Genomic DNA, 27063 nt, shown 5'->3' on the forward strand with positions numbered 1-27063 from the left:
CAAACTCCCGGGGAATTTGAGAAGGTAGCGCCCCCCCCCTCCCTCAGGCGAAAAGTGTCATGCCCCCCGGAGGCGCCAATGGGGCTTTAAAAAGGGGCAATTATGCCCCCTTAATTTCTTTCCATAACAGTACCCATGTTCAACTGTTAACATTTCAGGTGTTACTTAGCAAAAGTAAAGCTTTAACATTATTTTCTGTAATAGTCACTGCACTTCAAAAAATAATTTATTATGCGTAGAGCTTTGAGACAGTTTGACATAATAAGGCACTATATCAATACAAGTATTATTATTTTTATTTAAACATTTTAAACCTACCTTTTGCTTCAGTGTAGATTATATTCTTACACAGTAGATCATTATGACACAGGACCACTGGGGATTTAATTTGGGAAAGGTGTTCTTTGAGTCCTTCAATTTCACTGACAAGAATGTCAAAACTTGGCATGTCAGTCATTTCCATGGAACTGGGGATAAAATATATATATATATATAGTCAAGTGCAAAAAAATCGAATAACTCTAGAGGTTTATTTTATGGGATTGCATAAAACATTTAAGAAATATTAGCTAACTTAAATTTTCCAGTCAGAAGGCGCTCTTACTAAATGAAGTGTGGGAGGCATATATTCATTAGCAAGCAGAAAATAACAAATACACAGTGATTTTTGGCAGTGTTTTTTTTATATAGGAAATACTATGCCAACTCTTGATGATTTTACCATGGTTACCATGGTCCACCACAGAAAGAACTGGATTTTATTTTATCTGCTTCAGTCTGCTCCATGGTCAATATTCTCCTTTTTCTTAGTATGGTGCGTGTATTTTTAGTTGTTGTAATAGTTCTTCAGCTGCAACATAGTTATACATCCATTCATTCATACATATGGCAAGCTGTATTATCCTCGAAATGAAATGTATCTATATCTATCAGTCTTACTGTCTATCTAACACAGAACAGTGACTGTATAATAGTCTACCTAATTTACAATATGTGTTATTTTTCCATAACATACTGGCAAACATATTCTTGAATCACTGACCCTTCCTGTCACGTTATGTGATAGATCTCATGACCCACCTACATTACACGTTCGCTGTCAACAGCACTGCGAAAATCAGTGGCAAATTCATCGTATCAACCCAGTTGCAAAGAAACGGTCCCTCGAAATGTTGGAAGCCTGCACAGCTGTTATTTAGCAACAGAGGCCATGTGGAAACATGGTGGGCATGCTGCTAATGTACAGCATTTATAAACCGCGAGGGTAAACCAGCCGGGTGCAGCATGGGTGCTGCCCCTTGGAACAGTTCCCACCCCCAGCTGGGTATGTAGAAATGCATTCTCCGGTTTCTGCCACTGCTTCTGTTCCACCACCTCATCCTGTAACATAATGCTGCATCTACTTCCAACCTAACATGATTGATATGGAAGATAATTGCTGGTCAGGCTTCATTCCATAACACCACAGGGCTGAACTTTCGGTCTTCTGCTACCTCTGTTAGACCCCCGGAGGGGGCAGCAATGGGGGTGGTAAGCACTTGTGCCCGGGCAGCCAGCTTCCGGCGCCCCGCTGGGACATTCGGTGCCGGTTTCGAGGTGGCGGGGAGCATTACCGCCTGGAAGTAGCGAGCCGGTGTGCAACGCCCCTGGTTGCGACATCGGCTTGATTTTTGGCTCCAGCTCCGATCCGTCGCGCTCCATCGGGCGCCCTGGTGGGACCGCCTGTGAAAGCTGGTGTCCTGAGCTGTCGCGGTCTCAGTGAGGTAAGTAATGCTGGCCACGGGTAAATGTGATTGTTTTTTTTTTTGTGATTTATGTTGTGGTGGCGTGAGTTATGTATTGGGAATGTTTTTGGTGGTTTTTTTTTCAGGGTTTTTTTCCTGCCGAAGCATCTCTTATGGCGCCCCGAGGTCAGCTGTTTAGCTCGAGATTTTTGCTTGCTCAGCCGGTCTAGTGCCCTAAAAGAGGTGTGCAATGCCCCCCTTGGCACTCCAATCCAAACTCTGGGCCCAGCTGATGAATTTTGCGGCTGCAGACGCAATCAATTTGCCGGCGCTAAATTTACCGCTCCGCGCAGGACAATGCTGCAACAAAAACGCGGCTGAACTTCCCCCCCATTACTCTAACCAGTGACATCATCACAATATAGCAGAATTTTGAGGGCTTCTGTTGCTGCTAGTAACTGCTCGAGCTTTTCTCTCCTGAAAGTTACCTGAACCTCTCCATTGCATAACAGCTTTGAAATATACTCCAATCTTCCTGTTCTTTCAGGTATAGTCCCGCTGAACAAAGTATTACATACCATGTTAAAATTACTGCAGTAATTGCTATCAGAAGATACAGCAATGTAAAGGACTATTACCAGTGTAGTGGTGTTCAAACATTTCCTCAGGAATTATGCAATGGAGATATATAGGACAGAGAGGCTCTCAGTAAAGCATTGGTGCTTTCACTGTTTCCAGATAAATCATATAAACAAATGCGCAGGGCTGATTAAATTGTTTAGGACTGATGGCACCAGGAAGACATTACTGTGAAACAACGTTTTATTTAAATACCAAAGCAAAATTCTGCAGATGCTGGAAATCTGAAATAACAAGAGAAAATGCTGGAAATACTCAGCAAGTCAGGCAGCATCTGTGGAGAGAAAAACAGAGTTAACATTTCAAGTCTGATGAAAGGTCATCGGCCTGAAACGTTGGGCTAAATTTTACCTGGGGTGAAGCGTGGGTTTGGGGGCCGGGGGGGTGGGGGGGGGTGGTGTTTGCGGGGAAGGTGTGAGAGGGTGGGGTTAAAACTGGCAAAATTGACAGCGCATGAGGAGGCTGGCTCCAACCTGCCGACTTCTGCATTTCACTCGAACACGTCAGGCTGCGTGCACGCAACCCCCCTCGGGAGAGACGGGTTGTCATTTTCCATATGCTAATCACTCAATTAGAGCGATATTGAGGCACTGTTTTCAGGTTAACGTCGGGTCCATGGGTTTCCTGGGCTTCCTGAATGTCGCCTGTGAAACCAAGGCAATTGCACAGCGGCAATTGAGGGGACAGCAGCAAACTCAGGCAAAGGCGCCAATAAATGCTCAGTGCTCACAGCTGCATTCTTATTTGCTAGTGGGAAAGGGTTTGTACACGGTACCTTTGCTGAGAGGTTATTTGTACAACCAAGGCTCTGTCACAGACATACGCAGGATTTCCTGGTCGGCTGCACACAAATGCATAAGACAAGTGACTGATGGGTTATTTGCCAGGGCCGGTAATTATGTCAACTTTGCCGTCGGTGATATCAGTCAGAATAAGCGGGCGCTGGGCTTTGCAGCTCTGGCTGGCTTCCGACATGTGCAGGGCACCATCGACTGCACACACATGGCAATCCGGGCACCCCCAGAAAGCCAGCAGTATTTGTCAAGTGCAAGGGCTTCCTCTCCATCAATGTGCAGCTGGTGAGCTACCATAAAAAGATCCTTATGCGAGTGTGTGCAAGATTCCCGGGCAGCTGCCGTGATGCTTTCGTCCTGCAGCAGTCCAAACTCCCTGATCACTTTGGGCCTGAGAGCAGACTTAAGGGCTGGCGCCAAGGGGCACCCCACTGCAAACTTGGCAGATGACACCCATCACAAACCAAACCACTGAAACCCAACAGTGCTACAGTGAATGTCGCCATCAGATGTGTGACTGAATAGGCCAGCAGCATGCGGAAGGACCACTTCAGGTGCCGGACAGATCCGGAGGCACCAATCGGGATCTCTAGAATGGTCAGGGTTTGTGGTGCTCTGCACAATATTACGCAACAGTCAGGCTTGGACCTGCAGGAGGAACCAGGCGACGAGCTCAGATCCTCCTCGGACGATTCGGAGGGGAGGAGGAAGGAGAGGAGGAGGGTGTTGAGGGCAGTGCACTCCCAGCTGCTCACATTGCTGCTCAGGATGCCATTATCAAAACAAGGTTCACTTAGGTTGCACCAGTGCACCTATGTCACCAGAAAATGCAATGGCCACTCTCCCCTCTCCCTGCCCTCCCATGACGCTGACACCAAGAGATTCTGCAACCAACCAACCACACCTTCAGCATCCTCCCATTTGTCCCTCTCAACTTATGTCCACTATTCATCACCAAACAAGTTAGAAGGCCACTTACCACCAAGCACCCAAGAACAGACGGGAAAGTGGTGAAAAGAACATGTACGTGAGCTAAATAAAGAACGAAAACTTACCAAAACAACTTTTGCTCCATACCCTTGTGCAGCTACAAAGTCTTACTCTGCCTTTTCCTGCTACTCCCGTGTTGTGCAGCCTGTGTGGCTCCAGCAGAGGTAGCGGTAGGCTACTCAGATCCCTGGCCTGACTGTTGAGATGCTCTTGGCCGACGCCCTCTGGGTTTTGGACCCAGTGAGGGCTCCGCCAAAGACTGCTCCACCTGCACCTGTGCAGGGGTAGACTCGGGCATCGGAACACGAGGCAGCGTGTGGGCTACTGACTGAGAGGTGGGCTGTGGGTGAGCAGTGGAAGCGCTTTGAGTAGAGTCTGTGACCCCTTTTGCCATCATCCCACTCATGGCCCAGCCATACTTCACTGCTAACACAGTGCTGGTGAGCACTTTTGGTGCAGATCAAGGCTGATGAATCGGTCAACCTATTTAAGGTGGCAGACATGTTGGCATCCAGAGTCATGTTGTCATGCTGAAAGCGTGCATGTTCTCAATTAATTGGCATGTATGATGGCCCATGGCACTGGCCACTCTATCCATGGAAGAAGACATCATTTCAATAGCCTGTGACATCAACCCCTCATGCTTGAAGTGGATTCCTCCAATCTCACTGCAATCATGGTGATTCCACTTTGCAGGCCCGTCAGTTCATCACACATTATCTGCTACTGCACAATGATTCTCATCGATGGCCCCCGAGGCACAGCATCTGTGCCCAGCTGAGCAGAGCTTGAGGGCTGTGCCCTCCAACTCAGGACTCTCCACTGTCCCTGTCTCCATCATCTGCTCTTGCTCACGTGTGAAGCTTCAGTCATCAGGTGACAACCCAACTCTCTGCGCTGGTGCATGGTCTGCATGAGTTCTGCGATGGTGCACCCTCAGAGAACTCAGCTCCTCTGAGGAATCGGCGTCAGCGACCTCCACCGACTGCTGCTGCATGTGTGAAAACCCTGGCGGAGATACAAGGACATGAATTAGTCCTGGGTAAGGTAAGAATATAGTACAAGTTATCATTATGAAAATGATAATTTTCAACTCGATTTTGAAATCTAGTCAATCTGCCATGTGGGTGGCTGTTATGCAAATGTGTCACCAGGTAGCTTGGAGCTCCTCATCTCCCGATCTCCAATGGCCAGGGTTGCCAAAACTCGACTGATGTCCAATGCCTCCTCCTCTGTGGTCGTCAGTTGCAATATGTTTCGAGGACCTCCTCCGATTCTCTCCCTCTCCCTGGTGTTCTGTGCTCTTTTTGCCTGGACAATGTCCTTGCTCTTCTTCCAATAGTACCATTGGATCTTATATGTCCACCTGAGAGAGCAGAGAAACCCTCAGGTTAACATCTCCATAATATAGAGCTCCACCTCGTGGACTAGTTTGGTAATGCAATTGCTGACGTAAATACAATAAAAGGGTCATGATGGCAAGTTCCTGTAGAGCCACTTTGTGTAATGTGTGTGTGAGTGATGTCATAAAGAATATATCACGTTGGCGAAGTAGGCTAGGATAATCGGATTCCCAGCTGAAATTCTTGTTGGTGGATCATTCAGCCAAACAACAGAGAGATTTTGAGAGGTTCTTTGTTTTGAAGCACAGCTAAAAATCCAAGGTAAATTTCAAGCACACTGTTGACATTGCCAGAGTCCAGATGGCTGTGCCTATGGGAATAATGCAGTGCTTGGGTGAGTTCCAATGTGACCAAGAGAATTTTAGAGTATATGGAGAGCGGCTCGAAATGTTTTTCACTGCACATAGTATCGTTGATGTCCCCGATGATGAAATCCGTAACTGGGTTAGAAAGAAAATGGTCTATTTTCCTGACTGAAGCAGGCCCCGAGGCCTCAGCAACTGGCCATGGTAACAATACATTGAAGTCGTGCTATCGGTGCCTAGGGCAACACATCGCTCAAAGCTGTCCCTATGTGAAGGCAGCATGTTTTTTCTGGAAGAAAACTGGGCACCTTGCAAAGGCATGCTGAGTGAAGAATAAATCGATGTTCAATGCTAGAAGTAGAAATCGTCAGAGACTACATAGCATTGCAGAGAAGCAAAAGGATGAGGAGGTTTTGGAGATACACGTCATCAGGAGCACGAGGGTATCTAACAATGATTCGCGATGTATCGTCATACAAGTAGATGTTGCAGGAACCAGGATACCCATGGAAATCGACACTGGTGCATCTGTGTGCATAGTACCGGAATTGCTATATCTTGACAAGTTGCGTGATTTTCCACTGGAGAAGTCGAAGATAGAGCTGCGAGGTTACTCAGGAGAGCAAATCCCTGTGGTAGGATGTATCGCCATACCGGTAAAATACAAGGATCAGTTTCAGGGCTTGCTTCTCTTAGTCGTGGCAGGAGACAAGCCTGCCTTGATAGGTAGAAATTGGTTAGGATCACTGAAGCAGGATTGGAATGAGATTTTTCGTGTTGAAATGAGATTTGCATCGAATGATGATGTCATCAAACAGTATTCAAAGGTGTTCCGTGAAACAGGCAGTTCAATCCTAGGCTTGAAGGCGAGTGTCAGAGTGCAGAACAATGCTAAACCAGTTTACTGCAAGCCATGTCACATACCATGCACACTCAAGGAGAAAGTTGAGCAAGAACTCAAAAGATTAGAAACTGAAAACATTATCTCTAAGGTTGAAGAAGTGTTCTATTTTTCATACATTGCTGAGCTGCCAGTCACAGCTGAAGAAATTGATAGAGCAACCAAACGTGACCCAGTTATGTCAAAGGTGTATGATTACATAGCAAATGGTTGGCCAAACCAGGTATCAGAGAAAGATATTCATCCATACTTCATTCATAGGAATGAATTATCAGTGGATAAAGATTGTATCATGGGGTGCAAGACTGGTTATCCCAAATAAGTTCAGGTCCAAATTGTTAGGAGATCTTCATGACCAGCACCTGGGAATGTGCTTGACCAAGAGTTTTGCAGGTAGTTACTTATGGTGGTCAGGTCGAGATAAAGATATAGGGCCCAACTTGGTGGAAGCCCAAGTGCCGTCCAAACGACAGCCGATGGCCGCTGAGAGGCTGGGCGGTCCTTTGCCAGGAAGATCCCTCAAAAAGAGATGGCAGTACAGCCCGATGACAAAATGATGGCTCATGCCGTCAATCTGGGCGGTAGGGGCGAGAGCTCACAATCTTGACGGCAAATGCATTCCTCGCCAAAGTGTCGACGAGGGATTGAGTTGGCCCCAGGGAGGGGGGGAACACTGAAAAATAAAAATCTTCACAAAAAAAAAAAAAATCACCGGAGCACCTTCAGGGGACCCCTTACAGATAAAATGCTGAAAGAAAAAAAATTGAAAAATTATCACTAACCTTTTTTTGCAGGTCTTCTTACTTACCGTTGGGGTTAGACCTACCTCCATGCAGCAGTCCTTCCCCCTGCTGCCGCTGACTCCCGCACGCACCAATATGCCAGCTTGGTGAACGGGAAGTCACTTACGTGACTTGTTTGCCAGAGGCTGTCAGCGGGCATCATCGGCCAATTCCCGGCGGTACTCCTCTCCCACCGGACGCAGACCTGGAGAAATCTGTTACTGAGTGAACAGTGGCTATAAAACTTGGTGTTGGCAGTAAGGCCACCAATTTCGCCCCCATAGAGTACTTTGTTCGTCAGTGTACAACACTCTAATCAATAAGCAAGAAACCACCATCAGTACCATTACTGCCATGGAACTGGCCTCCTAGGGTGTGGCAAAGTTTACATCTAGATTTTGCTGAGCAGAAAAGACAGCAATTGTTCATTGTGATTGATAGCCATTCGAAATGGGTAGAGGTGTTTCTGATGCGTAAAATAACACCAAGTAAAACACTAGACAATGTGCAAAGTTTGTTTTCTTCATATGGTCTCCTCGAAGAAATTGTGTCTGATAAGGGGCCACAATTTTAGTCAGAAGAATTTGCACAGATCATGAGCAGAAACGGTGTGAAACATACCAAAGTTCCACCATACCATCCTGCTTCAAATGGTACAAATTAAAAAACATGCTCTCATCAAGCAAATGTTGAATCCAAATTCAAAGAAACGGCAGTTGACATTGGACCACAAACTGGCAAAAATAATTCTGATTACTTATCATATTACTGCTCATACAACTACTGGTAGAACACCAGCAGAGTTGTTTCTCAAATGACAGCCACGAACCAGGTTCTCGTTGTTAAAGCCAAACTTGGCACAATCAGTAGAAGAGAAACAATTAAGACAGAAAGAGAATCATGATAGAACAGAATAAGAGAGAGAAGTGTGAAATTGAATCAGAAGGTTAGAGTGAAGAACCATCACCATAAATGGTTAAAATGGTTAGCAGGAAGAATAGTGAAGATATGTGGCCCTCGCACATATTTGGTCAAGATGTTTGATCATGGAAAGGTTAGGTTTGTTCATATTGATCATATTTTACCTACAGATGTGGAAGGAGTTGAACATTGGAATGATTCAATTATTTATTATGAGTTAGATAGCCTTGTTACAAATAGAGTACCAATAACAAATCCTACATCAGATGTACTCGAAACAAGTCCAAGAGAAAGTCAGAATTTAAGTCTGAGTCCGAGTCAGACAGACAAATAGTCTGAAGTTGTAGAGAATCCATATGTAGATCAAAGATTGCCCTTGAATTCTCCTCAGGCTCAGCCTAGAATGAATCTAAGTTTGACACTGAGTTTGGGAAGTTCTGTTCAAGAGCGAAGGTATCCTCTTCAAATCAGAAAATGAGTCATAACGTTTGATTTGTAAATATGGCAAAATAAGTCCATATCTTTTGTTGTGTATAATCATGCAAGTTATGTATGATGATTATTTTGTTATGATTACTTCTTCATTCAGGAGGGAGAAGTGTAATATAGAACTCTACCTAGTGGACTATTGCTCCGCCTAGTGGACTACTGTGGCAATGCAACTGCTGATGTGTAACAATAAAAGGATCATGTCACATGATGATAAGTTCCTGTAGAGCCATCTTGTGTAAGTGTGTTTTAGTGATGTCGACAAGCATATATCACAATCTCACCACAAAGACAATGCAGCATTCCCTTAGTTCTGCACGGGAGTGTCAGTCCAGATTGTGCACTCAAGTCTTTGAGTAGGCCTTGAACCGCACACACTTTTGACTCAGAGGTGAGTGTTACAATTGGGTCAAGGGTTAAACAACATTCCCAAAACATATTTCAAATCGAAAATCGCAAAATTTTGGTTCAAATTTACAACTCGTCATGTGAAGTATTTTCTTCAAAACATATAAATTTGTGGAATGTCAGTACATAACTGTGCTGTGCAAAGGAAATGTCTTTTCTTTTTTAATGAGCACATTCTAGTTCTATTCCTTTCCCTGTTCTAAGGCATTGTACCGAAGTCAGAAACTGGAACAGTTGCTTGTTATGATCAAAGTAACACAGATAATTGCAGATAAGGGTGGTCATTTGGTCCATTTGGTTCCACTATCATAGAAAGCTACTAACTTTCTCATGAAAGTCAAGAGTTTTTGCCTGCACTGTCCTACCTAGCAAACCATTGCTGTGATCAACCTCTTTTATATAAACAAGTGTTTGCTGATATCCATCATATTTGTACTTATATCCTTTTGTCCTGCAGTCAAGGCTTAACTTAAAACAGTGCCCTGAATCTATCTGCTTAGTTCAGTATGAATTAAATTTTGTGTAGCGTGGAAACACAGATGATTTTTGTTTAAACTATAATGCTAATTTGTATAAATAGATCAGTGATGTATTTCAACAGCTTGCCAATGTAATATCAAATGGGTCAGGTTGCTTATGAAAATTGTTTCATCCATATATTATTTCCCTTTAAAATTCATCTTAAAGCTTGAATAACAAGTTGGTTTACAAAAACAGAAAAGTAAAACTAAATACATGAAAGTCATGGGATTGATGTTTACAGGTAGCTCTTTCAGGATGACAGGAGAGGGCTAACATTTTGCAACCAATTACATGGTTGTTTGCTTCCAATATATATTTTGTGAATCTTATTTTAGGAATTTTTGGATAAAACTGCTACAGCATTAGAAAAAGAATTGCAATCTTCACATATACACACGAATCACTGACTAAACAAGAAATCTGACTCTCGCTAACAACGTCAGTCACATATTCCTTAATAAATTAAAGGCATACAAACCAAGAAGGTGCTGGGCTCGATCCCTGGTTAGTGCTGAGCTAGTTGTAGTCTGTGTCATGACTCACTCACCTTAATACCAATGAGTTAGGGAGAACAGAAAAAAAATGAGCTCATGTTTCCATTCCTCATCGCTATCTAGTGACGTCAGCTGTTTGCTGGATGAGGAGAGTAATGCGCTTGGCTGTGTGGTCCTCCACTGTTGAATAGTCTGCTCTCATGTCTTCTGAACCCGTATATGTGCGTGGAACCATACTTGGACCAGCGTCAGTGGCGGTCATTTGTGTCTTCACCGCTTGAGCGGTAAACGGATGGGGGAGGCCAGCTAGTTATAGAAACCACCTGATTGTCACTTCCATTCAAATCATCGGAAATGAAAGTTGGGGCAGTTGCTGTTGTGAGCTGGCGATCCACCCGGTTTCCTTACCGCTCATGCCATGAAGACGAAACCTGCCCCCACCCCGGCCTCTCCAAAAGTGAAGGGAAAAAAACTGAATACAAAGATAAAAGCACAAAGGGCAAAATTCCCTCTCTTCACTCACACAAACCTGAGTGCTACAAGTGCAGAGGGAGTTCTGCCCAAGATATCACGGTACCCCAAACGAATGCAATAAAAATAGGGGGTGAGTCTTTAAAAAAAAAAACGTATCATTTTAAATTCCATTAAAATTATTTACAAGGCAACTTGCTAACCTGGATATGCCAGACTGGCAGTTTATTACACTGCAGCTAGGTTTACTATGATTTTACTGTACTTTTTAAATTTTTTTTTTTCAATGGCAATTGAATCAAAGGACCATTGCGGTGTTATGCGCTCACTTTTAAGACACAATAAAAGATACCCTACTGTGCCAGCATTGTTCCCAAGCCTTGTTATCCTCATTACTTTTTATGCCTTTCCCCTTTAAGCAAAAATATCAGACAGCAATTTAAACCTGTAAATGCTTTCAATATTTATATTTGGAACAAACATTTTAAAAAGTATTATATACAGATGTCTGAATAACATCATCCACAGTCACTAGAGGGAACAAAAATATATCTTGCACATTCTGCTGGATTTTATAGAGATTATACACGCAACCCCTTGAGTTGAAATAAAACTGTAGGTTTGATACATGGTTTGAAATTAAATCTTCAGGCCAAAAAAGAGAATTTGCAGGAGAATTCAAAACCTTCATTTCAACTGGTGAAAATATGAAGGCCGCTCTCCAAACTGTGTTTTGATCCTTGCATAGTGAAACAGTGGTACCAAAAACCTATTGTGTGTCTCAGCATCACCAATCTGTGACTTAGCATGTGAACCTTCGAATTACACTGCGAACGAACCCCGCTTTGGCATGCCCTAATAAAATCCCGTGGTCTATTTTAGTGCAGTTTTTAACCCGTTTGAAATAAATTACCCCTGTTAAAATAGCAGGCAAAGGAATTTCACATCAACAGGTTAAACATTCGTATGTTAATCTTCACTGCGTTTCATTATGAGGTCACTGGAACAAGCTGAGTATCATTCGGTCAAGTCATGGGAGATGTTAATAGGTATCTGTGATGAAAACTGTTTGGATAATTACTTCAGTCACAGAATGTTCCAGGAAGATTCTGACAGGAAATGTGGAAGTTTTACCGAAGTTTCTCAATAAATTCTGGCTGACTACAGCCCCAGGTTTGGTTATTCTAGTTCAATAATATAACTGTTCCATAAAAAAACCTTCAGTATAGAAGTGCTTTAAAGCACAAGCTCTTATATACTGAAGGATTTTTTTATTCCAGTGTTCCCTTAAGTAACTCAAGGGAATAATTGTGGGATGCAAGTGACCTATGAACTTATTTTTGTGATTGTAAGCATGATTACATACTGGAAAATGCCCCCGATAAAGGATTTGGGTTTATAATTTTTGTGGGTCTAGTGATCCACAATAGGAATAATGACCTGGAATTTGTAGTGACAGCAATATTGGCAAGGGATGCCATAGGTTAGACCGTTGTGCTCCCTGAGTGAGCACAGCGGTCAGTTCCGGAGTCGCACGGCCAATGTCTGATACACATCCAAGGTATCAGGGCCTGATACAGAATGAAACAATACGTTTAATGGCAACGGCTCTGATCTGATAACATGGGGATCGGCTGAATTCTGTACAGAGGCCAGAATTTTATGTACCTGGGCGGGTCAGGTGCGGGCACTCGCCATGGCAGGTCGCGACCCCATTCATCATTCCATCCTGCTCCCGAGATCGATTTTCTGTTAATGGCAGCCCTGAGCATTACCCGGCCCTATTAAATGATGCGGGTCTGATGACGTCATCCATGACACGTTTTCAGCCGGGATATTTAAAGGAGCCATGGCCACGTTGCATTTGGAGGTTCATCTAGGATAGTGCAGGTATTGCACTGCACCATTGGAGTGCTGTACTGAGTTGCAAACATGACTGCACAGAGACAGAAGGCTTCACCCAGGTTCCCAGATGAATCCCTCCATATGCTTGTGGAGGGAGTGAGAGCATGCAGGGAAGCCCTCTTCCCTTCCAATGAGCGGAAGAGACCTCCCCAACAGACCAAACGAGCCTGGCTCCAAATAGCAGAGAATATCAGCAGCAGGGATGTGTTCAGGGGGACCTGGCTGCAGTGCTGCAAACGTTTCAATTATCTCATTAGATTGGGAAAGGTGTGTGCAAAGCCAAACTCAACTTCATCCTGCTGTGCCTCTCATCACATCCCCATCACTCTGCCTTCCCTACCCTACTTCTGCACATCCTTACTCAAGCCAACATACCTGGCATGTCCACCCATCCCTCTCTCTCTATCTACATTGTCACTTCCCCAGCTGACTAATCACACCTCACACTCACCCTAATGCAATTATACCAACTAACAACACACAAGGAGGCTATTTGGTATTGCCATCCCACTCCATCATAGTCAGCCACTAAAGATGTAACCCATCCATTCTTACACTCATTCCATCAGTCTCACTCAACCTTCTCTTCTTTCTCTCTTTGCAGGAAAAGAGAGCCCACAACAAGAGGGAAAGGGAGACAACTGGAGGTGGCCCTTCATCATTGGCCACATTAACAGCTGCAGAGGAGGTTGCCTTGGTAGGCTCTGGAGTCGCAGAGCAGCTGGCAGTAGTAGACAGGAGAGAGGGGGACATCTCAGCAACCTGGTGACAGAATTACATTGCATACAGCCACATAGCATACAACAGTCACTCATATGGGGATTGATGTCAGCAGCTAGTGAGTGTTCATCATGTGTATACTGGTATCTGTACCCATTCTTGATATGACATATCTATCTCATCTCGTTACTCTCACACAGGTCCAGCAAGAGCCTCCCCTACTGTCCAGGAAGACAGCTCCTGAGAGGAGCCTCCAGCCTCTGAGGGCGCACCATTATCAGACATGAGCACACCCAGCACCAGCGCATAGACACACAGCTCGGTGGATCCCAGGCGAGATAGAGTAGGGTTGTCACCTGGTGTCTCACAACTCACAAGGGAGCAAGAGCAGATGGTGGAATCAGGGACAGCAGTGGAGACCCCTCGCCGGAGGGCACAGGATGCTCCCAGCTCTGCTCAGCTGCAGGCAGACACTGAGCCTCGGGGGCCATCCAGAAAGAGGGCAATCCTGGGAGTGCAGGAAGAAATGCAGGAAGCTTGGACAGGTTATGTGGCCACGATGTCTGCAAAAGTGCAGAGAATGGAGGAGTCCATCTCCAACATGAGCAGCACCATGTCACAGGTGATGCCGTTTGTAGGCTCTTCCATGGGAAGGATGGTAACCAACGAGGAGCAGCTAATGCGCCACTCACAGAAGCACATGCTATCTATAGAGAATAGAGGACAGGTGTTCATAGGCCTTCTGTCTAGGAGGGATGTCAACATAGACGTGGGTCCTCATGATGTGCAGCAAGGTGCTCTCCAGCTCCTTGCTCGCAGTGAAGTGCAGGTGGCCCATGAGAGGGATGATGGTTAGAGGGGACATTGAAGTAGGGGCTCCTCTCACTTCTCCTCCGATCTCCCCCCGCCCCCCCGCCCCCCCATCCCTTAGTCAGAGCCCCAGATAGCTGCTTGGATCGCAATGACACAGCCGCAGGAGGAGCAGACTTTGGCGGATGCCTGCCACAAGTGTTTATGCAGTCGCAGCAGGGAAATGAGCGGGCTGCTTGTACCTCTGCTGAAGCCACAGGGTTAGGACCTCATAGAGGCACGGGGAAGAGAAAGAGGAAACACAAGTAGATGCACAATGGTAGCCACTTGGGTGTTTTGTTAAATGTTTGTGTAAAGTTTCCGTTGCTGTGATGTCAAAACTATTTACTTTCACCACTTACCAGTCATGAACAAATTTGTGTGCAACTTTGGAAGTGGCTTGGTGAGTTGGAGTGAAGTTAATGTAATGCAAGAAGTTAAGTATATCTGGCCATGATGAGGCCATCCCTGACCTCCCAGGCAGCAATATGCTCGGGCGCTGGTGGGATCCTCCAGCTCTCGCTCATCCGAGTCGTCCAGCTGATGCTCCTCCTCCTCTTGCTCCGCCTCCACTGAAGAGGCTGTGTGCTCACAGCCGAGCTCCTCACGCAGCGCTAATCCTCGCTACTGCGCTATGTTGTGCAGCGCGGCAGACCACAATGATTCTGGAGACCCTGGCTGGTGCGTACTGAAGGGCAAGATATCTGAAGCGCATTTTCAGTATACCTATTGCTTGCTCTATGACACATCTGGTGGAAATGTGGTTTTCACCATAATGCTCCTCGGCCTCAGTACTTGGCTTCCACAAGTGTGTCATGAGCCACGTCTTCAGTGGATAGCCCTTGTCTCCAAGCAGTGAGCTGGGAGGTCTGTTTTGAGGAAAAAAGAGCTGAGGAAGGGTGGACTGGCGCAGGACTAAAGAGTCATAGAAACATAGGGCCCAAGTTTCCACATGATTCGCGCCTGATTTTTAGGAGCAACTGGTGGAGAACGGACTATTTTAGAAATCGCAATTCTCCACATTTTTTTTTCTGCAGTTCCAGTCAGGTAGAACAGTTCTACTTTAGAACAGAATTTTTTCTTCAAAAGGGGGCGTGTCCGGCCACTGACGCCTGATTTGAAAGTTTCCACAGTGAAAATGTACTCCAAACTAAAGTAGAATGGAGCCAGTGAAGATTTTTGTGGAACTGAAAAAACCTGTTCTACACATTAAAAAATCAGACGCAGGTTACAAATTAGGCGTCCAGAACGAGGTGGGGGGAAGGGAAGTCATTAAATTCGACAATAAATCCTTATTTATACTTCTACAAATATTATACAAATAAATCCAACCTGAATAAACATTTATAAGCCAAGAAAAGATTAAATAAACCAGCTTCCTACCTGTGTGAAAGTGCTTCAGCCAGGGAGAATTCTGCAGCCGTTCGTGCCGCTGAGCGGGAGGGGGAGAGAGAGAGAGAGAGAGTGTGGGGGGGAGGGAGAGAGAGAGGGGAGGGGGGGAGGGAGAGAGAGAGAGGGGGGGGGAGGGAGAGAGAGAGAGGGGGGGGGAGAGAGAGAGAGAGAGAGGGGGGGAGGGAGAGAGAGAGATGAGAGAGAGGGGGAGGGAGGGAGAGAGAGGGAGGGGGAGGGAGAGAGAGAGAGAGAGGGGGAGGGAGAGAGGTGGGGAGAGCGGGTGTCGGGTCCGGCCAGGGGCGGGGGGGGGGAGCAGGAGTCGAGTCGGGTCGGCAGGAAGCAGGAGCTGGCCGTGGGAGGAGCCTTATTCACGCAGCCCCAGTGAGGCCATTGGGCCAGGGCTAGGGGCTGCGTGCTTCGGGCCCCTCCCACACAGTTCGGCGCCTGGAGCTACTGCACTTGCGTGCCGACTGTAGCGCGCAATTGCAGAGGTCCCGGCACTGTTTTCAGCGCCGGGACCTGGCTCCGCCCCCCCACAGCTCGTGCTGGCTGCGCCGAGGGCCAGAGGACCTGCAGGGAGGTGGAGAATACCGAGGATTTTTTTAGGCGCCGTTTTAGGCGCGAAAAACGGGCGCCCAGCTCGGAGGGGCGCCCGTTTTTTTTCTTGTGGAAACTTGGGCCCATAGAAACATAGAAAATCGATGCAGGAGTAGGCCATTCGGCCCTTCGAGCCTGCACCACCATTCAATATGATCATGGCTGATCATGCAACTCCAGTATCCCATTCCTGCTTTCTCTCTATACCCCTTGATCCCTTTAGCAGTAAGGGCCACATCTAACTCCATTTTGATTATATCTAATGAACTGGCCTCAACAACTTTCTGTGGTAGATAATTCCACAGGTTCACAATTCTCTGAGTGAAGAAGTTTCTTCTCATCTCGGTCCTAAATGGCTTAACCCTTATCTTTAGACTGTGACCCCTGGTTCTGGACTTCCCCAACATCGGGAACATTCTTCCTGCATATAACCTGTCCAATCCCATCAGAATGTTATATGTTTCGATGAGATCCCCTCTCATTCTTCTAAATTCCAGTGAATATAAGCCGAGTCGATCCAGTCTTTCTTCATATGTCAGTCCTGCATTCCGGGAATCAGAATGGTGAACCTTCACTGCACTCCCTCAATAGCAAGAATGTCTTTCATCAGATTAGGAGACCAAAACTGTACACAATATTCAAGGTGTGGCCTCACCAAGGCCCTGTACAACTGCAATAAGACCTCCCTGCTCCTATACTCAAATCCTCTCGCTATGAAGGCCAACATGCCATTTGCCTTCTTCACCGCCTGCTGTACCTACATGCCAACTTTCAATGACTGATGTACCATGACACCCAGGTCTCATTGCACCTCCCCTTTTCCTAATCTGTCACCATTCAGATAATATTCTGGCGGCTGCCAGCGAATCAGGTGCACACATGCATGATGATCTTCCTATGGTTGCAGACGAGCTGCACATTGAGGCAGTGGAAGCACTTGCGGATGACAAAGGCACCTGAGTTATGACGGGGTGCCCTGATGGCCACATGCATGCAGTTGATGATGCCCTGCACCTGTGTGAAGCCAGTCAGAGCGGCAAAGCCGAACGTCCGCTCAGTAACACTGGCTTCATCAGTGGCAAAGTTGATATCATTGGCTGACTTGTCAAAGGGGGCATCGGTGACCTGTGTGATGCATCTGTGGGCAGCTGACTGCGAGATGCCGAAAATGTCTGCTGCAGATCCCTGGAAGGAGCTTGAGGCGAAGAAATTCAGCGAGCGGGTGAGTTTGACCATCACTGGTAAGGTGTGTCCACCCGATCCTCTGGGCAGCAGGTCTTGCTCTAGCAATATGCAAATGTCTGCCACGACCTGGCGCGATGGCCTGAGCCTCCTGAAGCACTGCTGCTCCGTCATGTTGAGGAAGCTCATCCTCTGCCTGTATACCCTGTGTTGGGGGTATCGCCTCCGGTGTAGTGCAGCCCTGTGTCGATGCCCTCTGTCCTGTGCAACATCGGGTGGTTGAGAAGGTCGGAAGTGTCGTTGTTGGTGCTGTTGATGTGCCTGGTGCTACTGGTCATAGAACCATAGAAATTTACAGCACGGGAGGAGGCCATTTCGGCCCATCATGTTTGTGCCGGCCGACAAAGAGTTATCCAACCTAATCCCACTTTTCAACTTTGGTCTGTACGCTTGTCGGTTACGGCATTTCAAGTGCACGTCCACACACTTGTTAAATGTGGTGAGGGTTTCTGCCACTACCACCCTTTCAGGCAGTGAGTTCCAGACCCCCACCGCCCTCTGGGTGAAAACAGTTCCCCTCAAATCCCCTCTAAACCTCCTCCCAATTACTTTAAATCTATACGGCTGGTTGTTGACCCCTCTGCTAAGGGAAATAGGTCCTTCCTATCCATTCTGTCTGGGCCCCTCATAATTGTGTACACCTCAATATGGTCTTCCCTCAGCTTCCTCTGCTCCAAAGAAAACAAACCCAGGCTATTCAATCTTTCCTCATAAAAGTATCTAGTCCAGGCAACATCCTCATAAATCTCCTCTGTACCCTGTCTAGTGCAATCACATCTTTCCTGCAATGTGATGACCAGAACTGCATGCAGTACTATAGCTGTGGCCGAACTAGTTTTTTATACAGTTCAAGCATAACCTCTCTGCTCTTGTATTCTATGCCTCGGCTAGTAAAGGAAAGTATTCCGTATGCCTGTGTAACCACCTCAGTATCCCTTTCCTGCTTTCTCTCCATAGCCCTTGACCCCCTTAGCCGTAAGGGTCATATCTAACTCCCTCTTGAATATATCTAACGAACTGGCATCAACAACTCTCTGCGGCAGGGAATTCCACAGGTTAACAACTCTCTGAGTGAAGAAGTTTCTCCTCATCTCGGTCCTAAATGGCCTACCCCTTATCCTAAGACTCTGTCCCCTGATTCTGGACTTCCCCAACATCGGGAACAATCTACCCGCATCTAACCTGTCCAGTCCCGTCAGAATCTTGTATGTTTCTATGAGAACCCCTTTCATCCTTCTAAACTCCAATGTATAAAAGCCCAGTTGATCCAGTTTCTCCTCATATGTCAGCCCAGCCATCCCGGGAATCAGTCTGGTGAACCTTCGCTCCACTCCATCAATAGCAAGAACGTCCTTCCTCAGATTAGGAGACCAAAACTGAACACAATATTCCAGGTGAGGCCTCACCAAGGCCCTGTACAACTGGAGTAAGACCTCCCTGCTCCTATACTCAAATCCCCTAGCTATGAAGGCCAACATACCATTTGCCTTCTTCACCACCTACCGTACCTGTATGCCAACTTTCAATGACTGATGAACCAGGACACCCAGGTCTCGTTGCACCTCCCCTTTTCCTAATCTGCCGCCATTCAAATAATATTCTGTCTTCGCGTTTTTGCCACCAAAGTGGATAACCTAACATTTATCCACATTATACTGCATCTGCATTGCATTTGTCCACTCACCTAACCTGTCCAAGTCACCCTGCAGCCTCTTAGCGTCCCCCTCACAGCTCACACCACCACCCAGTTTAGTGTCATCTGCAAACTTGGAAATATTACAGTCAATTCCTTCATCCAAATCATTGATGTAGAAACATAGAAACATAGAAAATAGGTGCAGGAGCAGGCCATTCAGCCCTTCTAGCCTGCACCGCCATTCAATGAGTTCATGGCTGAACATGAAACTTCAGTACCCCCTTCCTGCTTTCTCGCCATAACCCTTGATCCCCCGAGTAGTAAGGACTTCATCTAACTCCCTTTTGAATATATTTAGTGAATTGGCCTCAACTACTTTCTGTGGTAGAGAATTCCACAGGTTCACCACTCTCTGGGTGAAGAAGTTTCTCCTCATCTCGGTCCTAAATGGCTTACCCCTTATCCTCAGACTGTGACCCCTGGTTCTGGACCTCCCCAACATTGGGAACATTCTTTCTGCATCTAACCTGTCTAAACCCGTCAGAATTTTAAACGTTTCTATGAGGTCCCCTCTCATTCTTCTGAACTCCAGTGAATACAAGCCCAATTGATCCAATCTTTCTTGATAGGTCAGTCCCGCCATCCCGGGAATCAGTCTGGTATATTGTAAAGAGCTAGGGTCCCAGCACTGAGCCCTGCGGCACTCCACTAGTCACTGCCTGCCATTCTGAAAGGGACCAGTTTATCCCAACTCTCTGCTTCCTGTCTGCCAACCAGTTCTCTATCCATGTCAGTATATTACCCCCAATACCATGTGCTTTAATTTTTCACACCAATCTCTTGTGTGGGACCTTGTCAAAAGCTTTTTGAAAGTCCAAATACACCACATCCACTGGTTCTCCCTGTCCACGCTAGTTACATCCTCAAAAAATTCCAGAAGATTTGTCAAGCACGATTCCCCCTTCATAAATCCATGCTGACTTGGACCGATCCTGTCACTGCTTTCCAAATGTGCTGCTATTTCATCCTTACTAATTGATTCCAACATTTTCCCCACCACTGATGTCAGGCTAACTGGTCTATAATTACCCACTTTCTCTCTCCCTCCCTTTTTAAAAAGTGGTGTTACATTAGCTACCCTCCAGTCCATAGGAACTGATCCAGAGTCGATAGACTGTTGGAAAATGATCACCAATGCATCCACTATTTCTAGGGCCACTTCCTTAAGTACTCTGGGATGCAGACTATCAGGCCCTGGGGATTTATCGGCCTTCAATCCCATCAATTTCCCTAACACAATTTCCTGCCTAATAAGGATATCCTTCAGTTCCTCCTTCTCACTAGACTCACGGTCTCCTAGTACTTCTGGAAGGTTATTTGTGTCTTTCTTCGTGAAGACAGAACCAAAGTATTTGTTCAATTGGTCTGCCATTTCTTTGTTGCCCATTATAAATTCACCTGAATCCGACTGCAAGGGACCTACGTTTGTCTTCACTAATATTTTTCTCTTCACATATTTATAGAAGCTTTTGCAGTCAGTTTTTATGTTCCCAGCAAGCTTCTTCGTGTAATCTATTTTCCCCCTCTTAATTAAACCCTTTGTCCTCCTATGCTGAATTCTAAATTTCTCCCAGTCCTCAGGTTTGCTGTTTTTTCTGGCCAATTTATATGCCTCTTCCTTGGAATTAACACTATCCGTAATTTCTCTTGTTAGCCACGGTTGAGCCACCTTCCCCGTTTTATTTTTACTCCAGACAGGGATGTACAATGACTGAAGTTCATCCATGTGATCTTTAAATGTTTGCCATTGCCTATCCACCGACAACCCTTTAAGAATCATTTGCCAGTCTATTCTAGCCAATTCACGCCTCAAACCATCGAAGTTACCTTTCCTTAAGTTCAGGACCCTAGTTTCTGAATTAACTGTGTCACTCTCCATCCTAATGAGTAATTCTACCATATTATGGTCACTCTTCCCCAAGGGGTCACGCACAACAAGATTGCTAATTAGTCCTTTCTCGTTACACATTACCCAGTCTAGGATGGCCAGCTCCCTGGTTGGTTCCTCGACATATTGGTCTAGAAAACCATCCCTAATACACACCAGGAAATCCTCCTCCACCGCATTGCTACCAGTTTGGTTAGCCTAATCAATATGTAGATTAAAGTCACCCATGATAACTGCTGTACCTTTATTGCATGTATCCCTAATTTCTTGTTTGATGCTGTCCCCAGCCTTACTACTACTGATTGGTGGTCTGTACACAACTCCCACTAGCGTTTTCTGCCCCTTGGTATTCTGTAACTCCACCCATACCGATTCCACATCATCCAAGCTAATGTCCTTTCTTATTATTGCATTAATTTCCTCTTTAACCAGCAATGCCACCCCGCCTCCTTTTCCTTTCTGTCTATCCTTCCTAAACGTTGAAGACACCTGGATGTTGAGTTCCCAGCCTTGGTCACCCTGGAGCCATATCTCCGTGATGCCAATTACATCATACCCATTAACTGCTATCTGCGCAGTTAATTCGTCCACCTTATTCCGAATACTCCTCGCATTGAGGCACAGAGCCTTCAGGCTTGTCTTTCTAACACACTTTGCCCTTTAGAATTTTGCTGTAATGTGGCCCTTTTTGCTTTTTGCCTTAGGTTTCTCTGTCCTCCACTTTTACTTTTCTTCTTTCTATCTTTTACTTCTGCCCCCATTCTACTTCCCTCTGTCTCCCTGCACAGGTTCCCATCCCCCTGCCATATTAGTTTAACTCCTCCCCAACAGCACGAGCAAACACTCACTATGCTGATGTGATAGATGGCAGGTCAAGTGGAGATGACAGAAGGAAGTTGTCATAGGCTCTACCAATGAGGTGGCAGACTTTGCTGGAACCACCTGCAACCTCGAGAAAGCTAAACCTGTGCTGACAATGTACTCAGCAACAGCACTTGCTTTAGGACAGTGGCCAGCTGTCAGCTGGGAGTTTTTATTGTACTTTCCATGCTGTGCACTAATAAGCTGGATCAATAACCACTCAGTTTCCACCTCAGGTTCACAGACGAGGTTCCCAAGCTGCGTGATTACTGTGCTCATCCATGGAAATTTGTACGGTCGGGTAAAAAAAGACTCCTAAGTTTCTGACAAGTACTGAAACTATAAAGATATAAATCAGAGTTAACAAGAGACCCGTGTGCATTGGCTTGCCTCCCGAACTGCGATGATTCCTAGTCATATTCCAATATTTCAATGAAGTTTCTAGAACATGTCAGTAAAAATGGTATCTTCGAGCAAGATGCTGAGTGATTGAATATTCTGCTGATTCCGAGCTCACCAGCGTTGTTCTGTAACGGTCGAAGTGGCTGTGGCAACTGGCAATCACAGTGGCGTTAATTCAGCAAACTCAATCTCACCATTGATGCAGGAGCGGAGCTATGATAATTTGGCATTGAACTTTTTCGAAGACGGGCTCTGTGATGCAGTGCAAAAGTCCCAGCAAATGACGGCAGGGTGTAAGTAACACTCACGCCATAACTTCCTGGAAGTTCTGCACCATATAGGAGGGCAGGAAAAAGAGTGGGAGAGCGATAGTGAGAGGGGATTCAATTGTAAGGGGAATTGATAGGCGTTTCTGCGGCCGCAACCGAGACTCCAGGATGGTATGTTCCCTCCCTGGTGCAAGGGTCAAGGATGTCTCAGAGCGGGTGCAGGACATGCTGAAAATGAAGGATGAACAGCCAGTTGTCGCGGTGTACATTGGTACCAACGATATAAGTAAAAAAAGGGATGAGGTTCTACGAGACGAATTTAAGGAGCTAGGCGCTAAATTAAAAAGTAGGACCTCAAAAGTAGTAATCTAGGGATTGCTACCAGTGCCACGAGCTAGTCAGAGTAGGAATCACAGGATAGCTCACATGAATACGTGGCTTGAGCAGTGGTGCAGCAGGGAGGGATTCAAATTCCTGGGGCATTGGAACCGGTTCTGGGGGAGGTGGGACCAGTACAAACTGGACGGTCTGCACCTGGGCAGGACCGGAACCAATGTCCTAGGGGGAGTGTTTGCTAGTGCTGTTGGGGAGGAGTTAAACTAATATGGCAGGGGGATGAGAACCAATGCAGGGAGACAGAGGGAAAAAAAATGGAGACAGAAGCAAAAGACAGAAAGGAGATGAGTAAAAGTGGAGGGCAGAGAAACCCAAGGCAAAAAACAAAAAGGGCCATTGTACAGCAAAATTCTAAAGGGTCAAAGTTTATTAAAAAGGCAAGCCTGATAGCTCAGTGCCTCAATGCGAGGAGTATTCGGAACCCAGGAGAGGGCTCTGAGCTAGTTAGAGTGGGTGAGAGCTCAGATGAACAGGACCACAAGAAAGAATGCAAAAGGCAGGAGGCAACAGAGCAGAGTAGCACTGGGGTAAGTGTAAACTACAAGGTGATAGGAAGGGACAATATGTATGAATATAAAGGAGCTGCAGGAGGGGTCAAAACTAAAAATCATGGTTTAAAAACTAGTATTAAAACACTCTACCTAAATGCACGCAGCATTCGAAATAAAGTAAATGAGTTGACGGCACAAATCATTACAAATGGGTATGATTTGGTGGAGATTACAGAAACGTGGTTGCAGGGTGGCCAAGACTGGGAATTAAACATACAGGAGTATCTGAAAATTTGGAAAGATAGACAAGAAGGGAAAGGAAGTAGGGTAGCTCTGTTAATAAAGGATGACATCAGGGCAGTTGTGAGAGACGATATTGGCTCTAATGAACAAAATGTTGAATCATTGTGGGTGGAGATTAGAGATAGTAAGGGGAAAAAGTCACTGGTGGGCGTAGTTTATAGGCCCCCAAATAATAACTTCACGGTGGGGTGGACAATAATCAAGGGAATAATAGATGCTTGTGAAAAAGGAATGGCAGTAATCATGGGGGATTTTAACCGACATATCGATTGGTCAAATCAAATCGCACGGGGTAGCCTGGAGGAGGAATTCATAGAATGCAGACGGAATTGTTTCTTAGAACAGTATGTAACAGAACCTACAAGGGAACAAGCTATCTTAGATCTGGTCCTGTGTAATGAGACAGGAATAATAAACGATCTCCTCGTAAAAGATCCTCTCGGAATGAGTGATCACAGTATGGTTGAATTTGTAATACAGATTGAGGGTGAGGAATTAGTGTCTCAAACAAGCATACTATGCTTAAACAAAGGGGACTACAGTGGGATGAGGGCAGAGTTAGCTAAAGTAGACTGGGAACACAGACTAAACGGTGGCACAATTGAGGAACAGTGGAGGACTTTTAAGGAGCTCTTTCATAGTGCTCAACAAAAATATATTCCAGTGAAAAAGAAGGGTGGTAAGAAAAGGGATAACCAGCCGTGGATAACCAAGGAAATAAAGGAGAGTATCAAATTAAAAACCAATGCGTATAAGGTGGCCAAGGTTAGTGGGAAACTAGAAGATTGGGAAAATTTTAAACGACAGCAAAGAATGCATAAGAAAGCAATAAAGAAAGGAAAGATAGATTACGAAAGTAAACTTGCGCAAAACATAAAAACAGATAGTAAAAGCTTTTACCGATATATAAAACGGAAAAGAGTGACTAAAGTAAATGTTGGTCCCTTAGAAGATGAGAAGGGGGATTTAATAATGGGAAATGTGGAAATGGCTGAGACATTAAACAATTATTTTGCTTCGGCCTTCACAGTGGAAGACACAAAAACCATGCCAAAAATTGCTGGTTACGGGAATGTGGGAAGGGAGGACCTTGAGACAATCACTATCACTAGGGAGGTAGTGCTGGACAGGCTAATGGGACTCAAGGTAGACAAGTCCGCTGCTCCTGATGAAATGCATCCCAGGGTATTAAAAGAGATGGCGGAAGTTATAGCGGATGCATTCGTTATAATCTACCCCAAAATTCTCTGGACTCTGGGGAGGTACCAGCGGATTGGAAAGCAGCTAATGTAACGACTCTGTTTAAAAAAGGGGGCAGACAAAAGGCAGGTAACTATAGGCTGGTTAGTTTAACATCTGTAGTGGGGAAAATGCTTGAAGCTATCATTAAGGAAGATATAGCGGGACATCTAGATAGGAATAGTGCAATCAAGCAGACGCAACATGGATTCATGAAGGGGAAATCATGTTTAACTAATTTACTGGAATTCTTTGAGGATATAACGAGCATGGTGGATAGAGGTGTACCGATGGATGTGGTGTATTTAGATTTCCAAAAGGCATTCGATAAGGTGCCACACAAAAGGTTACTGCAAAAGATAAAGGTGCGCGCAGTCAGAGGAAATTTATTAGCATGGATCGAGAATTGGCTGGCGAACAGAAAGCAGAGAGTCGGGATAAATGGGTCCTTTTCGGGTTGGAAATCGGTGGTTAGTGGTGTGCCACAGGGATCGGTGCTGGGACCACAACTGTTTACAATATACATAGATGACCTGGAAGAGGGGACAGAGTATATTGTAACAAAATTTGCAGATGACACAAAGATTAATGGGAAAGCGGGTTGTGTAGAGGACACAGAGAGGCTGCAAAGAGAGTTAGATAGGTTAAGCGAATGGGCTAAGGTTTGGCAGATGGAATACAATGTCGGAAAATGTGAGGTCATCCACCTTGGAAAAAAAAAACAGTAAAAGGGAATATTATTTGAATGGGGAGAAATTACAACATGCTGCGGTGCAGAGGGACCTGGGGGTCCTTGTGCATGAATCCCAAAAAGTTAGTTTGCAGGTGCAGCAGGTAATCAGGAAGGCAAATGGAATGTTGGCCTTCATTGGGAGAGGGATGGAGTACAAAAGCAGGGAGGTCCTGCTGCAACTGTACAGGGTATTGGTGAGGCCGCACCTGGAGTACTGCGTGTAGTTTTGGTCACCTTACTTAAGGAAGGATATACTAGCTTTGGAGGGGGTACAGAAACGATTCACGAGGCTGATTCCAGAGATGAGGGGGTTACCTTATGATGATAGATTGAGTAGACTGGTTCTTTACTCATTGGAGTTCAGAAGTATGAGGGGTGATCTTATAGAAACATTTAAAATAATGAAAGGGATAGACAAGATAGAGGCAGAGAGGTTGTTTCCACTGGTCGGGGAGACTAGAACTAGGGGGCACAGCCTCAAAATACGGGGGAGCCAATTTAAAACCGAATTGAGAAGGAATTTCTTCTCCCAGAGGGTTGTGAATCTGTGGAATTCTCTGCCCAAGGAAGCAGTTGAGGCTAGCTCATTGAATGTATTCAAATCACAGATAGATAGATTTTTAACTAATAAGGGAATTAAGGGTTATGGGGAGCGGGCGGGTAAGTGGAGCTGAGTCCATGGCCAAATCAGCCATGACCTTGTTGAATGGCGGAGCAGGCTCGAGGGGCTAGATGGCCTACTCCTATTCCTAATTCTTATGTTCTTATGTATAATGATGACATACGCCGTGCGCAAGTTTTCACCAAATTCAGGCCCGATATTCAATGGAAAACTTTCTGCAGCTCAAGTCTGGTTTTCCTTTGAGTCGAATGTATTATCACACGGTTTGGTATGAGCATGCTCAGTTCACTCTGGCTTAATAAAGCAAGCACATGGAGAAGCAACTTATTGTGTCTCTCTACTTCAGTATTTCTCCCCGACCAAGTGTGTTACATTTTGGCGATGAGGACGGGATCCCAAAACCATTTTTTGATCATGGAAGGACAGGGTGTTCAACCTTTGAGTGGACAAGTTTGATGAACTTGTGACACCTAAGCTGATATTTTGTGATGTTTTTCCATCACTGCCCATGCAGAATCATCTGTGCTTCACCTCTGCGTGTTTGTATACACAGCAACATCGGTGTTGATTCTCACAGGGACACAGGTAGCGTGCTGAGTCACTTGTTTGATGGGA

The 27063-nt window shown here is 45.6% G+C and overlaps 1 protein-coding gene across 1 annotated transcript in view; it reads right to left on the reverse strand.

Moving 5' to 3' along the window:
• LOC139279662 (ethanolamine kinase 1-like) overlaps nt 1-27063 on the reverse strand; it is a 610209-nt gene that overhangs the window by 262756 nt on the left and 320390 nt on the right. Inside the window, exon 4 of the mRNA XM_070898767.1 lies at nt 319-467. Coding sequence (XP_070754868.1) covers nt 319-467 — 149 coding nt within the window. The remainder of the gene's footprint in view (nt 1-318; nt 468-27063) is intronic.

This window comes from Pristiophorus japonicus, chromosome 14 (genome assembly GCF_044704955.1).
Source record: "Pristiophorus japonicus isolate sPriJap1 chromosome 14, sPriJap1.hap1, whole genome shotgun sequence".
NCBI lineage: Eukaryota > Metazoa > Chordata > Chondrichthyes > Pristiophoridae > Pristiophorus > Pristiophorus japonicus.